Here is a 16,126-nt window from a genome sequence, read left to right on the forward strand (position 1 = left end):
ACACCCCTGTCTCCCTCCTACAGTGGCCCTCTCTCCTTCCTACCCCCCACCTCCATAATTTTTCTATCTGCATTCTCCAACATCCCACTGTCCTGTTTTGCTCTCTGGATGAGACAGCGAAGAAGTAAAGAACACACGCTGATTCAAACAGATCCTCTTTATTACGAGAACAGAGCGGCTCGAGTTCCTCCGCTGTCCAGGAAGTGCCCCTGATTGGTCAGCAGTTCAATGACGTCATCGTACGGTGTGTCACAGAGCTTCGGTTGACCTATGCAGAGTGTGTGGGCAGGCTGGTGAACGTGTCTGTTCAGCTGAGAACCTCTCGAAGCTCTGAACCTCTTAGCAGAACATGGTCGTCAGAAATCATCCAGGTCTTCCTTAAATCCTGAAGAAGCACCCACGCAGGCAGCTCTAGTGCAACTTAAATACAGGATTTGTAGCCCTGATAAATATGTAGTAGCTGTGTATATACAGTACCTATAGCCCTGGTAAACATTTACGCCCAGTTTCCCAGACATGGATTCAATCTTGTCCTAGACTATATACTTTTTCAATGGAGATCTTCATTGAATTTTGCTCTTACTTTAGAACTAGGCTTAACCCACGTCTGGGAAACTGGGCCATTGTTGTGTAGATGGAGTGCCTATAGCCCTGTTAAATATACCACAGATAGAGAGTAGAGTATACAGTCCTATAATGCATTGAAAACAGGTCGACAGGAGCAGACCTGTATGTCTGGGGAAAGTATTCTGGTCACTTTCCTATCCTGCGCTGTGATTGGTCCAACAGCTCACATTCTGTTTTGTGATTGGTCAGATAGCTAATATCCTTTCCAGTATTTGATCAAAAAGCTCCCATCACGTGGTACTGATGGGTCAGATATACCCAGTCCTGTCCCGTGGTTGGTCAGACCGTTTCTGGACAGTCATGTGATTGGTCAGACGCCCCCATTCCTGGGTGATGTGATTGGTCAGACAGCTCCTATCCAATGGGACGGCTCCTGAAGGCTGGGGTGGTTTGGACAGGTCAGTGAGGGGATGGGCAGGAAGCAAGCAGCGATGCCATTGGATGCAAATGGCAGAGTGGGTCCATAGAACACTTCCTCCTCTCCCTCTGAGCTCACATCCAGCACCTACAATAGAGCAAGTGGAGCGTGACGATAGCGGAACATAGAGCTTACGAACTCCAAGCTGGTTAGTGTCAGTCAGTCATCTTACCTGGATACAAGCCAGAGGTTCGTTGGTCCAGATGGAGTAACCTCCGACTACATAGATCTTGTGGTCATGGACCGCCACTCCCGCCTCATTCTGACCTGTGGGAGACAGTACAGGGTTAGGTTGAGGTGTGTGTGTGTGTGTGTGTGTGTGATACAGGGCCATCCTCTGTGCCCCGCGAGGGAAGGAGCCGAGACAAAGTTAGGTCTACCTGTGTGTGTGTGTGTGTGTGTGTAAACGTGTGTTACGTCCTCGGCGCTCACCGGTGAGCAGGTTGAAGGAGCAGCGCGTCCATTGGTCGGTGTCCAGGTGGTAGGCGTCGATGTGCCTCACCAGGACGCGGTCGTTGTTGTAGTCCAGGTCGTTCCCGCCCAGCACGTACAGGTGGCGCCGCACCGCCGCCATCACATGGTACACACGGCGCTGGAGCATGGGGCTCCGGGACAGCCACTTGTTCTGGTGTGTGTGGGGGGGAGAAGGAGGAAGGATAGTACGGGTTTCATGGGAGGGAGGGAGAGGAGAGAGCAGAGTGAAGGAGAGAGGAGGATGAAGGAGAGAGCAGAGTGAAGGAGAGAGGAGGATGACGGAGAGAGCAGAGTGAAGGAGAGAGGAGGATGAAGGAGAGAGCAGAGTGAAGGAGAGAGGAGGATGAAGGAGAGAGCAGAGTGAAGGAGAGAGGAGGATGAAGGAGAGAGGAGGATGAAGGAGAGAGCAGAGTGAAGGAGAGAGCAGAGTGAAGGAGAGAGGAGGATGACGGAGAGAGCAGAGTGAAGGAGAGAGGAGGATGAAGGAGAGAGGAGGATGAAGGAGAGAGGAGGATGAAGGAGAGAGGAGGATGAAGGAGAGAGGAGGATGAAGGAGAGAGGAGGATGAGGACACAGAGGGTGAGAGAGTGAGAGAGTGAGTTACTATACCAGCAGGGTGGGAGGTGTGTTTCCTCCTCCTTTAATGACACGCTCTACACACACACACCACACACACACACTGTCCCAAGTGTGTCGTTGCTCATTTGGTGAGTGCAAAGAGTGCCTGTGAGCTAGTGAATGTGCGTGTGCATGTGTGCACTGGAGTTGATGGTGTGTGTGCGTGTGCATGTGTGCACTGGAGTTGATGGTGTGTGTGCGTGTGCGGGGGTGTTTACTGGTGACCATCTGTTGAGTGTGTATGTGTGTGTGAGGTGTGTGGGGGGGGGGGGGTATGGTTAATGGAGGTGCAAGAGTTGAATAGAGATCCATGATGAATTCAAATGAGATTCTCCTGCCCTCCCCTCCATCTCTCTCCCACCCCCTTCTTCTCCCTCCCTCCCTCCCTCTCTCTCCTATTACACACACACACACACAGCTACACACTTCCCCGTTTCACAGGTGGTTGGCAGCTCACCGGTGACAGCATTAATGATTCCAGGTTCGCATTATCATGGGTTTCCATAGTTACCTGTTCTGGGTCAAACACCATCAGTCGGTTTTGGTACTGAGCTGTGTTGGTGACTCCGCCTGGAATACACAGGAATGTTAAACACCTGTACACTGTGTGTGTATGTCTGTGGGTGTGTGTGTGTGGTTGCGTGTGTGGTTGTGTGTGTGTGTGTGTGTGTGTCTGTCTGTGTGTGTGGTTGTGTGTGTGTGTGTCTGTGTGTGTGTGTGTGTGTGTGTGTGTGTGGTTGCGTGTGTGGTTGTGTGTGTGTGTCTGTCTGTGTGTGTGTGTGGTTGTGTGTGTGTGGTTGCGTGTCTGTGTGTGGTTGCGTGTGTCTGTCTGTGTGTGTGTGTGTGGTTGCGTGTGTGGTTGTGTGTGTGTGTCTGTCTGTGTGTGTGTGTGGTTGCGTGTGTGTGTGGTTGTGTGTGTGTGTGTCTGTGTGTGTGTGTGTGTGTGTGGTTGCGTGTCTACCTGAGACCCAGAGCAGTCCGTCTGCCACACAGCCAGCGTGGCAGGACAGCGAGCGGTCAAAGGGCTGGACGTAGTTCCAGCGGTTCCTGCGGGGGCAGTAGCGCTCCACGGAGGGCAGCACCTGCCGCAGCTCGTTCCTCCCGCCCACCGCGTACAGGAAGCTGCCCAGCACGCCCAGCAGGAAGTGCTCCCGGCACGCCTTCATGGGGGCGATGTCCGTCCAGCGGTTGACCCGGGGGTCGTAGCGGCACGCCGTCCTCACTGCGCACGTCCTGTTTGTGGCGTGCTCCACCTCCCCCCCCGCCACAAACAGGAAGTCCCCCATGACGGCCACACAGTGGTGGCTCCGCCCTGTCGTCATGGCCGCCACCTCGCTCCAGTTCGAAGCCCCGCCCATCAGGTCGCCCCAGTCTGAGGCCCCGCCCACCAGCTTGCGATTGGCTGAGTTGAAGTAGCGCAGCTCTCGTACCCGGGTCGTCTCGCGCTTCCTGCCCCCGGCCAGGTAGAGCACGAGGGCCTGGCGGCGTGGACGGGTGCGGGCGCTCTGCTGGAGGGGCTGGGAGAAGGGGGTGTGGTGGTAGTCCAGGGCCTCCTCCACCAGGGCGGCGACAGAGGGGCAGGAGCGCACCAGGGGGCAGCAGGAGAGCTGCTGCAGGGTGGGCGGGGCCAACAGTCCAAAGCGCACGTGCTGGAGGAGGTCCTCGCTGTACTGGTACCGACAGTCCCGCTCCAACCACCGGACCACCAACTAGAGAGGGGGGGGGGGGTGGGAGCAGAGAGGAGAGGAGAGAGAAATGGAGTGGGGAGGGAGAGGAGAGAGGAATGGAGTGGGGAGGATACAAGAGGAGAGGATAAGAGAGGGGGAGGAGATGGGGTGAGAGAACAGGAGGAAAGTTGTGGGGGAGTGTAATGAGGAGGGGGGGGGGGAGGGGGGGGGGGGGCGGATGGGCAGAGGAGCAGAGAGGAGGCGAGCGGAGTCACGCTGATTAGTATTCTAAACACCTACACAACAGCATGGCGAGATCAAGACAAGTGAGCCAGTGTACACACACACACACACACACACACAACAGTATATATTCAGTGTATGAGCATGGTGGGCTGCAGAGAGTGTAATTGAACGGGAGGTTGTTTAGTTGTAGTGGTGGAGAGGGAGAGTGGGCGACATGCAGGCTGGTCACCGATACTCCCCTCAGGGGGAACAGGAGCCTCTTAGCACAATCAGGATAGACACAGGGAGGCTATTACACCACCGCTAGATTGGCCTAATGAGCACAGCTCCACTCTGCTGGCTCCACTGACACACAGCTACACACACACACACACACTAGCAATTACAATTTCACGCACACACATATGATGATATCACAGTCATGACAATAACAAAGCACAATTTAGAACACACAATTATAGAACACATATGCATAATTTATGCATATTATTGTCTGATCATGGTCTTCTTTTCCTCTTCTCTCTCCTCCTCTCCCCCCCTCTCTCCCCCTCTCGCTCTCTCTCTCTCGCTCTGCTCTCCCTGCTGCTTTGTCTGTCTATGTGTAAGGGAAAATGTGTTTGTTTAAGGCAGATGTGTGTTTGCATATGGAGGTGTGTGTGGGGGGGGGGGGGGGGGTGAGGTGTGCGTGCTACACCATCTGATTTTGAAGGTCACGCCGGATCACACAACTTCCACGGGGAAAAAACCCATCAACTAGAGAGAGAAGAGATGGAGGGAGAGAGAGAGAAGGAGAAAGAGGTGGAGTGACAGAGAAAGAAAGAAAGAAAGAAAGAAAGAAAGGAAAAAAAAAGAAGAAGAAAAAGAAAAGACATACACAAGAACGACCAAGAAATGTGATTTCCAGTGCGTGAGACTCTGGGAGCAGTTCTGCTGACGATGATTGACAGCCAGACCATATCGGCCGGGGGATTTGTCACTCGCACGTTTCGCGGGCTGTGGACGACGGGCTCGCTTCCGTCTGACTCCCAAATTAACCTTCTAGGCTCAGTGAAGGAGGCCTAGGCAGCCTAATCAGCGTGTGATGATGGTGCGGGCGCGGGCTAAGGGGTCAGGGTAATTGTGCCATCAGAGGCCTGATTGTTTTCAATCAGCCGGCGTCCGGAGTGACAGCTGGGGATTGGAGCTCTGATGGGGACGCCGCTCGACTAATCAGAGACGGGGGTGGGGGGGTGGGGGTGGCAGCGGGAGAGGAGGGAGGTCTGATTGGTGCAAATGAACAGTCAAAACGCCTGAGCCACACTCCCCCTGCCCCCACACCCTCCTCCCCCCCACCACACAACACCTACTCTTCAAACATACAAAAACACACACACGCTCCCTCCTGTTCCAACAATGGAGCGGGCGCCATCAACAAGGACAAGTTTAACAAGAGTCTCTGTGTGTGTCGGTGTGTATCTGTGTGTGTCTGTGTGTGACGAGGAGGTGCCGAGGTACCTTCCAGATCTCCTCTTCGGTGAGGGAGGTGAGCCGGTCGCTCTGCAGCACCTCCCTGAGGAGGCCGAGTGGGAGGAGCTGCACCTCCTCCTCCTGCTGCTCGCTCAGGTGCTCCACCAGGAAGGCCACCACCGCCTCCGCCACTGCCGGCAGGTGGAACAAGTCAGCCAGCCGGTACAGGTCCAGGTAGTTACTGCTGCTTAGCTCCTGTGGACACACACACACACAGAAATACACACGGGCACACCGTAGGAATACAAGCAGAAATATACACACAAATGAGGATATACCCACAGGAATACACAACCGCACACACAGGCAGACACCGATACACGTTACACAAACACAAACACACGAACCCAGAACCACACAAAGCATACAGGCACACAAACGTACAGTTAGTTTCCTGTCACGATTTCTTGTTCACTTCAATTAGACTTGATGAGGAGGAGGAAAGCAGGGAATAATACACACACACAGAGGAGGAGAGGACACAATCATGAGAGACGGACAATGGAGGAAGACTGCCATCTACTGGCTCAGAGTTTCACCAGCACCCGGCATGCAGTCCAACTCCACCTCCAGCCCACCAGCAGATGGCACAGAAGAACATGGTTCACAACGGTGATGTCAGTGGACCGCTCCCCTTGCAGGTCCGGGGCCAGGGATAACGGTGACGGGGACTGTGTGTGAACATGTACACCTGGAGACATGCATGCGTGTGTGCGTATGCGTGCGTGGGTGTGTGTGTGTGTATGGGTGTATACTATATATGCGTGGATGTACTGTGAATGCGCGTGTTTGCGTACGTGTGTGTGTGTGTGTGTACCTGGATAAGGTAGTGCGAGCACAGACTGAGCAGCTCCAGCAGCTGCAGGTGACTCCCGGCCGACAGGACGTCTTGGACCAGCCCCGGCTCCAGCATGATCTGGGGAGAGGACCCTAGTGAGACCACTTCCTGCTCCAGCTCAACGTAAACATACCACGCGGCACCTGACCATACACGGGTGCTACCTTAGGTTACGTAACTCTTAATCATATGTGTGGGGAGGGTGGATTGTTGATGGCGGGGTTTTTGTTTCGCTGATTGTGCTATAGTTAACTGTGTTCTACCTCGCTAGATGTGTGGTAATTAGCAAGCTCGGTGCAAGTTAGCTACGAGCTGTGTTCTAGATATCGAGCTGTGTCATAGTTAGCATGCTGTGTTCTAGATAGCTAGCTAGGCGTGTTGTGTTGCTGTCCTGCGGTTCGCACCTGTCCAGTGTAGGCGAAGTCGAGAGCATGTTTGAGTCCCAGGCTGGTTACACCTTGCAAGGTCACCTCACCAGCACCACTCTCCACCATGCACAGACTGAACATGGCCTGAAGACACACAAACACACACACACACACACTCCATTAGAGATGAAAGCCCCAGACTGTCCTAGAAGTCCTGCTGGGTTTCCAGCGGGATTCTCTCTAATCAAAGATATTGATCGATGTCGCACCATGAGAGGACGGAAAGGCATTGATCAGACAACCAGGAACAAGCGATAAACCTGACCAGGACCAGGCCAAACTAGATCCAGACCTAGCCCTGAACCTATACCTAGACCCAGGCTAGGAGCATGGTGTGGGTACTTGAACATTCAAAGGCAGAGCCGTGTGTACTTCCTGTGTCCTATTTAGGGGTGGAACTGCCGGGCTGTGTGCTGCTAGAGCAGGTCTGCTCTCTGTTAGATAAAGGCTGTGTTTCTCAGCATGGCTGAGCTGTTTTAATTAAACGTCCTCTGCTTGACTGAGCACAGGCCAGTGGCAGAACCTGGGGTGGGGGTGTGCGTGTGTGCCGTGTGCGTGTGAGGGAGCGCGTCCGAAGGGAGCTCGAGAGGACTTCCACTGTTAGTCCCACGCCGCTTAGGCTTCTCCCGACCTTGAGAGATGAGAGGACAGGAGAGAAGAGGAGATGAGGGGTACGGTATGTGGTCGTACAGATCATACTACTGTATGTTCGACCGCCTGCTCTGTCACATCAAACGCTCCCTCAGAGTCAGAAGCTGCTCTGGCGTGATTGGCTGCCATGCCTCCCGAAGGGGCCCAGGCAGAGTGATGGGATTGGAGGAGACAGGTGACAGGGAACAGACAGGTAAACAAGCCTGGACAGCTTCCCGCAATCTCCTGTGTCTGCTACAGTACATCACTTCTGATGTGTGTATGACAGAGAGAGAGAGAGAGAGAGAGAGAGAGAGGGGGTAGGGGGGGGAGTAGGAGAGGGAGAGGAAGAGGGAGAGAGAAAGAGGAAGAAAGTAAGACAGAAAATATACCCGAAAATGCTATTCAGACCGACAAATTGTTCCATTTTTCTTTTGAGAAGCTTTATCAGCTGAATGAACAAACGAGTTAAAACAAAGCCAAAGAATATGATAACAGCACAGAGAGATGAGCCATGCGGCAGCTGACTGATCTGATAAGACAAAAGAAACCAAAGAGATTAGCAGTGTTCTCATCCCTCAGATTCAAACACTCTGACATGAAAGACGAGACACAAGGAGCGAGAGCACAGAGAGGAAGAACAAGAGACGCCTACCCTCGCTCCACCCTGCAGAGCAAAAGAGAGAAATAAATACCCAGAATTAATAATCCCGCAATTTGGGGCTTAATCTCCATTCCCTTTCAAGAGGGATTAAATTCATTTTTCTAATCTACTCGGTTCCCTAAATCACATCATCTCATCTATGCAATGGCTCAGGCCAGACAGGACCAGGCCAGACAGAACCAGGCCAGACAGAACCAGGCCAAACGGGACCAGGCCTGACGGGACCAGGCCTGACGGGACCAGGCCAAATGGGACCAGGCCAGACAGGACCAGGCCAGACAGAACCAGGCCAGACAGAACCAGGCCAAACGGGACCAGGCCTGACGGGACCAGGCCTGACGGGACCAGGCCAAATGGGACCAGGCCAGACAGGACCAGGCCAGACAGAACCAGGCCAAGCGGGACCAGGCCAGACGGGACCAGACCAAACGGGACCTGGCCAGACAGAACCAGGCCAGACAGGACCAGGCCAGACAGGACCAGGCCAGACCAGACAGGTCATGTTGTTTCTGGAAGCCTCCCCCTGCCAACGTCCTGTATGTCATCCGACACTACACCTTTATGTGTCCTTCCCTGTGTCTTCCCCCACCCACCCACAAATGTTGATGACCCCCTGGTGACCCACACTCACCCTGAAGTAATCACTGCAAGCTGCCAAGACCGCTTTGTGGGCGTGGAACTTCTGTTGCCCGGCAACCAGCGTGACATCACAGAGCAGGCCGTCCTTCCGCTGCTGGTTGAGTGCAGAGAGCACGGCGTCCTGGTGGCACTTTGACTGGCACAGCCTGGTACCCGGCACCAAACCAGACTGCTGGCACAACCCCTTTCCTGTCAAGCCGCTGGCACAGAACAACACAGCTGGGGATCAAATTCCAAGCTCTGTGTGTGTGTGTGTGTGTGTGTGTGTGTGTGTGGGTGTGTGTGTGTGTGTGTGTGGGTGTGTGTGTGTGTGTGTGTGTGTGTGTGTGCGTGTGTGTGTGTGTGTGTGTATGTATAGGTGTGCTGCCTGCCTGTCAGTCAGTCTGTAGAGAGGTACTCATTAAAGTTCCACTCTAAAAGTCAGTGTTACATGATGGTGTGTCTGTGAATCTGCATTTGTGTGAGTGTGTGTATGTGTGCAGGGGCGGTTCTACACTGGGGCCTACAGGGGCCAGGGCCCCTGTAAAAATGTCCCTGCCCCCCCCTGTGGCCCCCCTGAGCTGACTGGAAGAAGAAAGAAAAAAAGTAAATTAAAAAAAAAAAAAATCTTCTTCTAGTAGTCATCATGAAATGAGGAAGGGACATTGCAGCCTTTTTTGCCCCAGTAAATACAAAAGTTAGAGAAACATATCAAGGTATTGAGAGAGCTGAGGAGCTAGAGGGAGAGCCAGAGCCGTTTGTAGGATTTTAATGTAAAGCAAAATTAAAGTATTTAATGTTTAAATATCATTTGTTTGTTTTTAATGTGCCCCCCTGATTAAACACTGGCCCCCCTTGGCCCCCCCAGTAAAATGTCTCTAGAACCGCCACTGTGTGTGTAAGAGATGTCTACCTGTGTGCAGGTTCAGAAGGCATGCTCCAGGAGGAGAGGGGGGGAGGTGTGGTGTACCAGAGGTCCTGGGGGCTGCAGTGTCCTCTCCGGTGATGTCAGCGAGCCTGCAGAAACAACCATTAGCAGGGCAGCCCCTTTCTCCCATTGCTCAATGTCACACAGTCCTGCTGTAATGAAGCTTAGCCTAATCAACACTAATCTGCAGGCTGGATTTGTGTGTATAAAATGTAGCGTTTCTCAGATGAAAGGAATGTTTACATGAGGGGAATATACTTGATGTGCATGTGCCCTGATCAACCACTGTTGCAAGGCTGTTGAAACACTTTATTGTGAGCGGACAGACTTAGTAGGAGGCAGGGGTCGGGTCATGACCCATTTGTTCACAATGTTGAAACTGCCAGTGGCTTCACCACCTCATGATCTGCTTAAAACTGAACTCAAAGCGTGGAGATGGTCTCGGGCGGAGGAGCAGATGATTAAAAAACAATGAATGGCAATCCTATTTGACTTCAGATAGAGCAGGCTTCAAGTACAGCAATGGATTCAGGGTTTCCTGTATAAAATGTGTTAGTTAAGGTGGTAGGGTGGGGTTTGCTGTCAGATCGGGGGGTGGGGGCTAGTTTGTGTGATAGACTAATGCGTTCTGCAGAGAACGGAGACTGGCTTTGGTCACGGTTTGAATGGAAGGGAGAAAACAGGAGAACAGCGGATATCGCTATAAAAAAGTTTTTGTTTATTGTTTTTTTGACAACGCAGTTATGGCGGCAGGTGTGTGTTGCTTAGGCGGCCGCCTTAACTGAAAAGTGCCGCAGGAAACCATGGGATTAGTATTTCTTTCAGTATGTTAGTCTATGTTTGATTTGACGGTCAACAGGCTGTGTAGTTTTAACTCCCTATATGAACACAACATTCGTTTCAAGAAAGAAACTCGGCCCATGTTTTCACTTCTCACCAGTTAAAATTGAAAATCGTTCAAACCTAACATGTTGACTTGTTCTCAACATTTTACTAAAAAGGTTTGTACTACAGTAACTTTCTGATACAGTAACATCTGTTGACGCATGACGTTTTTCAATCAAGGTTGTTGAAGGTCACACCCACCATACTTGATTGCTTTGACTAGAAAAGCAGGTGAACTCCATTAGGCTGATTATCTGTATTCAAGATGAGGAGGGCTATTTAAGGGGTAACTGCTTATGATTTTCAGGGTTGGGCTTGTTCAGGTGTGCCTAATAGTTGTTACAATGGTAAGTAAATGACATTAAGTTGTCTGAATTGCTCTCACCAGAGAATTTAACCAATCAAACGTTTCAACTTTAACCCCTTGCATATATTTTTAAAAACACAACTTTGATCCACTGACAGAGGGAGTGCATTTCTGTTCACATCGGACAAGCAGGCATCCAGATGGGCAACTCCTGCTGGGAGCTGTACTGTTTGGAGCATGGCTTCCTGCCAGATGGAACAGTGCATGCATCCAACGCTGCCTCCCTGGCCGACACGTCCTTCGGTACTTTCTTCACTGAAACCGGTACCGGGAAGTACGTCCCCAGAGCCATCTTTATTGATCTGGAGCCGTCGGTCGTGGGTGAGTCTGGACCGCTGCTGTGGGGGTGCCAGAGGCCATGTTTACTTGATTAATCTCCTTTTTAAAATTAGCCATTTCCCCCACTCTGTTAATTGTTTCCTGGTATTTCTTATTAGATGAAGTACGAAATGGCCCTTATGGTCATTTGTACCACCCTGAGCAACTGATCAGTGGCAAGGAGGACGCAGCTAACAACTATGCCCGCGGGCACTACACCATCGGCAAGGAGATTGTGGAATCCGTCCTTGACAGGATGCGTAAAATGGTGAGAATCGCAGCTGGATGTTGAGTACAACATGCATGGCTGCTGTGGCTCAGGGGGTACAGGGTAGAGTGGGTTGTCTGTCGGTTCGATCCTAGACTCCACCCCAGGCCATGTGCCCAAGTATCCTAGAGCGAGACTCTGAACCTCAAGTTGCTCCCGATGGGAACAGCGGCGCCTTGCATGGCAGCTCGCCGTCGGTATGTGTGTGTGTGTGTGTGTGTGTGAGTATGAATGGGTGAATGAGGCAAAATTGTTAAGTGCTTTGGGTGCCGCTTAGGTGTGTGTATATAAATGCAGTCCATTTACATGTCCTCCAAATGGCTGAACTTTTATGAATTAATAATCCATGTTTGGTCTGCATAGGCAGACCAGTGCACCGGACTGCAGGGCTTCCTCATCTTTCACAGCTTTGGCGGGGGGACCGGCTCTGGTTTCACCTCCCTGCTGATGGAGCGTCTGTCTGTGGACTACGGTAAGAAGTCCAAGCTGGAGTTCTCGGTGTACCCTGCCCCCCAGGTGTCCACAGCTGTGGTGGAGCCCTACAACTCCATCCTGACCACCCACACCACCCTGGAGCACTCGGACTGCTCCTTCATGGTGGACAATGAGGCCATCTTTGACATCTGCAAGCGCAACGTGGGGGTGGAGCGTCCCTCCTACACCAACCTCAACCGCCTGATTGCCCAGATCGTGTCCTCCATAACTGCCTCCCTGCGTTTTGACGGCGCCCTCAACGTGGACCTGACCGAGTTCCAGACCAACCTGGTGCCCTACCCCCGCATCCACTTCCCCCTGGTGACCTACGCCCCCATCATCTCAGCTGAGAAGGCTTACCACGAGCAGCTCTCCGTTTCCGAGATCACCAACGCCTGCTTCGAGCCAGCAAACCAGATGGTGAAGTGTGACCCCAGGCGTGGCAAGTACATGGCCTGCTGCCTGCTCTACCGCGGGGACGTGGTCCCCAAGGATGTCAACGCCGCCATCGCTGCCATCAAGACGAGGCGCTCCATCCAGTTTGTGGACTGGTGCCCCACAGGCTTCAAGGTGGGCATCAACTACCAGCCCCCCACCGTGGTTCCTGGAGGGGACCTGGCCAAGGTGCAGAGGGCCGTGTGCATGCTGAGCAACACCACCGCCATCTCCGAGGCCTGGAGCCGACTAGACCACAAGTTTGACCTGATGTACGCCAAGCGTGCGTTTGTGCACTGGTACGTAGGTGAGGGCATGGAGGAGGGCGAGTTCTCTGAGGCCAGGGAGGACATGGCTGCCCTGGAGAAGGACTATGAGGAGGTGGGGGCAGAGTCTGGAAATGGCTGTGAGGAGGGGGAGGAAGATGAATATTGAATCCCTGTAGCCCTACGTGCTATGACCTGTTACAGTACTAAGTGGCTTTTGTATTAAAATGTACTAAGCATTTACATCGTCTTGGTGGTTTTGGCTCAAGGTGTAGCCTACATAAGCGTTTCTCGATAGTGGAACGTAAAACCGCACACCAATATCCCATTTTGTCCTGTACTCTGATCCTCAACCTGTCTGGAATACACTGAAACTAATCAATACCCTGTCCTACAAGAGTGAACAGTGTTACATTATGAAACTTGACCTCAGCACAGAGGATAGGCACTGGCGCTCCCAGATTGTCAACACCGCATAGATTGTCTGCTGATGAGCAATCCTGAGAGAAATATTGATTTAATTCGGAGTGACCTTGAACCCGCCTGGTCGCAGGCAATCTACTGCTACACAGCAGCGTAAACAGCCTACTTCAGAGACCTGTACCTGAGACTGGATTTTAAATATGACCGATTGGGCCTGCAAGCTTGCCTTTACATTTACATACGGTAAAATAGGTTCTGTGTTAGCCTACATCCCATGCTCGTTTTGGGCTGAGGCGCGGTCTTGTTTCATAATACAACAATGTTCACTCTTGTAGGACATGTGCTTTACCTGTTCAATGCGTTTGGGGATAGGCGATCAGCCCCAGAATCGTGTGTATTGCAGGCTACGCACGTTAACTCTCACAAATCTGCGAGCTGTCAAAGGTCTCCTAGCAACAAGACCGCGCCTCAGCCCAAAACGAGCATGGGATGTAGGCTAACACAGAACCTATTTTACCGAAACGCTGTCGTAGCCTATAATAGCCAGATTGTCGGTAATGGGGATACCTATCCAATAAACAAAAACGGTAGCAGTAAGCCAACCACAACTTAACATCTCTGGAGTTTAGCCGTCTCCCATATTCTAAATAAAATTAAATTGAATGTTAAAGCTATACGCACCTCATATGCATACGCTGTGACCAAGTCCAACTGGAAGCTTCATTTGGAAAACAATGTGTTTCGACATCTGTGAGTTCGGTAAAGTGTATGTTGACAACAACTGGGTGGAATAACAGAAGGCCAGCTGTCGCGGACACTTATCTGTTATATTGTAGAACCTAATTCTAACCCCGCCTCTTCCCTCGCATCAAATGTATGTGGTCGCCCTCTAGTGAAACAATTTATCATTGCAAAAAAATATGTAAGCAAGAAAGTGATGGTACAATATTGTTTGAGTATTATCCTGCAGAGAAGTAGTGATGGAGAAACGAAGCTTTCCGAAAGCAACGAGCTATTTAACACAATTGTCTCGAAAAGGTAGCTCTGTCGCTATTTTTCTCAAAAAGTAGGCTATCGCTTTTTCGAAGCGTTCGATACATCTTCTCCATAGGGACATCTGCTGGTCAGTTTATGGTAGCCTATGGCGACTGTATCGAGCGAAGGAAGGAATCAAGTGACGTCAAGTCCACAATCGTCATTGACAACTTGATAAATAAAGGTTATGTGACAAATGTTTCGATTTGCAAGTGTCAAAAATATGTTATCACATATCTTGCTGTACTATAAACAACGTAACAACGTCTTTGCTACTTTATGTTTATAACATTTATTTGTAGGTTCTTATAGGCTAACATTAATTACACTAAGTGCTCATCTGAGTATAGGCTATGGCTTCTTGATATGAGCGCAGCCTCTCACTCACAGTGAGATGATCGTATCCGCACACTCCGTTTTAGTGGAAGTATATGCTAAATGAATACATTATTATATGATAATGCAAGCTAGCGGTTAAGGTTTCGGAACATGCTTTTGCAACCGGGAAAGGGATGGCCACATTTGAAGGCTGGTAAAACTAGAGAAATGTTTAAGCTATGTGCTTGTGTACGATCTCAAATCTGTATATATCTCTGTCTATCAAGCTCTGGCAATCTATCTGTATCTCTGGCTCTGTCAATGAATGTATTCTATAGCGTCCGTAGGCCTATGTATAACCTACGAATATTTGTGATTTCTGATGTCTTCTAAGCGTTTGAATAAAACGCCGTTTGTCTCAGCTGCTCGCTTCGGACGTCACTTCGAAACTTCGACTCTGATCACGTGGGTTTTGCCCATTTGAAGCCACGCTCGACACGTTTCTATCGGTACCAATTGTTTCGAAAGGTCGATACCTCTTCGTCAGCACGGTATCGAGCGTAACATCACTACAGAGAAGACACTGACACATTATGCATTATTCTAAAACTATAGCCATATATTCTCAAATGTTTGAAAGCTTGTGTAGGATAAGGGCTGTCACATTCCGCCGCCCTTCGTTAACATCCATAGTTATCTAACCCAAACTAATGTTTCAGAAAATAAATAATGGAAAATAAACAAGGTAAAGAAAATGTATTGTATTCCACCAATGGCCGGTATATTTACGTCCATGCAGTCGTAATGGGTGAGTTGAGTGGCAGCACGATGGCGACATGGAGTGCCATGTGCGCAAACTCTCTGTTAACTGCAGCTGTGCTGTGTGAGCGCATGGTTACTTGATATAGCCTTAACATTCAAGCATGCATACTTTGCGCAAAAGAGGGTTGCTTTAGTCAGACCACTGTTTAGCCATGCACATGGTGTTTTATAAACAGATCGATGTGCTCAGCGGCGTTAAGTGCCAATTAGAATTAGGAACAATGTAACATTTCTCGCAGGATTGCTCATCAGCAAACAGTCTATGCTGTGTTGCGTATCAGGGAGGGCCCGTGCCTATCCTCATTGTGCTGAGGTCCAGTTTCATAATGCAACAATGTTCACTCTTGAAGGACATTAATTGCTGTGTCAAGTATCCCAGACAGGACGGTACGAGACAGTTTGGGGATCAGAGTACAGGACAAAAAGGGAAATAAGTGGTCGGTTTTACATTCCAATGTCAAGAAATAGGCCGCAAGGTGAACCACGAAAAGTCTTTTAGAAAATTATTCCAGCTCCACCGTCTGGCATTTACACAATCTTTAGCTCAAAAAAGAACGAGTTGTGCTAAGCTACCAAAAAAAGTTACTAAAATTCCAGTCGATTGTCGATGCGTCTGTTTTATGCAGAACTAGTTTCTTCAGAGCGTAATAGGATTTTGGTGGCGTGGTTCGACACGTGATCGAAAATAAGGTAGCTGCGTTTTGTGAACGTGGATGTTTTTTTGTTGTTGTAATTTTAGCAATCACAAAACAAAGTAGTAGCACATGAACAACAAGTGAACTAACTTCCATACAAATTATACAAGTACAACATACGAAGCAGCATCTTTGCATAGACAAATAATAATCAGACA

At 50.5% G+C, this 16,126-nt stretch overlaps 2 protein-coding genes across 3 annotated transcripts; one reads left to right on the forward strand and one right to left on the reverse strand.

Moving 5' to 3' along the window:
* Window positions 1–142: 142 nt before the first annotated feature.
* On the reverse strand, window positions 143–14,200 carry klhl32 (kelch-like family member 32). 2 transcript variants are annotated; one of them, XM_084707501.1, is made up of 11 exons: window positions 13,780–14,200; window positions 9,648–9,751; window positions 8,748–8,955; window positions 6,799–6,906; window positions 6,374–6,472; window positions 5,545–5,751; window positions 3,099–3,846; window positions 2,649–2,707; window positions 1,478–1,670; window positions 1,218–1,312; window positions 143–1,132 (listed from the first exon to the last, which is right to left on the reverse strand). In XM_084707501.1, exons 2-11 carry the CDS (start codon window positions 9,668–9,670, stop codon window positions 971–973), a joined length of 1,902 nt encoding a protein of 633 aa, XP_084563627.1. In that variant the 5' UTR covers window positions 9,671–9,751; window positions 13,780–14,200; the 3' UTR covers window positions 143–970. The 2 variants fall into 2 exon arrangements, with proteins under 2 accessions (XP_084563627.1, XP_084563634.1); XM_084707508.1 differs by lacking the exon at window positions 13,780–14,200 and adding an exon at window positions 13,448–13,770.
* Window positions 10,806–12,918, forward strand: LOC146300919 (tubulin alpha-4A chain-like). Its single transcript, XM_084707521.1, has 4 exons — window positions 10,806–10,894; window positions 11,013–11,235; window positions 11,352–11,500; window positions 11,864–12,918. The coding sequence occupies exons 1-4, from the start codon at window positions 10,844–10,846 to the stop codon at window positions 12,842–12,844; spliced, it is 1,404 nt and encodes a 467-aa protein (XP_084563647.1). The 5' UTR covers window positions 10,806–10,843; the 3' UTR covers window positions 12,845–12,918.
* Window positions 14,201–16,126: the final 1,926 nt, after the last annotated feature.

Source organism: Hypomesus nipponensis, chromosome 2 (assembly GCF_054491055.1).
Source record: "Hypomesus nipponensis isolate SF chromosome 2, ASM5449105v1, whole genome shotgun sequence".
NCBI lineage: Eukaryota > Metazoa > Chordata > Actinopteri > Osmeriformes > Osmeridae > Hypomesus > Hypomesus nipponensis.

What these genes read in the sequence shown, in the direction of transcription:
- LOC146300919 (XM_084707521.1), top strand. Translation starts at nt 10,844, where the DNA reads ATGATTTTCAGGGTTGGGCTTGTTCAGGTGTGCCTAATAGTTGTTACA. An exon ending in TCTGGAGCCGTCGGTCGTGG is followed by an intron (nt 11,236 to 11,351) that starts GTGAGTCTGGAC and finishes ATTTCTTATTAG; the next exon opens with ATGAAGTACGAAATGGCCCT. An exon ending in TTGACAGGATGCGTAAAATG is followed by an intron (nt 11,501 to 11,863) that starts GTGAGAATCGCA and finishes TGGTCTGCATAG; the next exon opens with GCAGACCAGTGCACCGGACT.
- klhl32 (XM_084707501.1), bottom strand. Translation starts at nt 9,670, where the DNA reads ATGCCTTCTGAACCTGCACACAG. An exon ending in CCTTCTGAACCTGCACACAG is followed by an intron (nt 8,956 to 9,647) that starts GTAGACATCTCT and finishes GTTCTGTGCCAG; the next exon opens with CGGCTTGACAGGAAAGGGGT. An exon ending in GCTCGCACTACCTTATCCAG is followed by an intron (nt 5,752 to 6,373) that starts GTACACACACAC and finishes GTGTGTCCACAG; the next exon opens with GAGCTAAGCAGCAGTAACTA.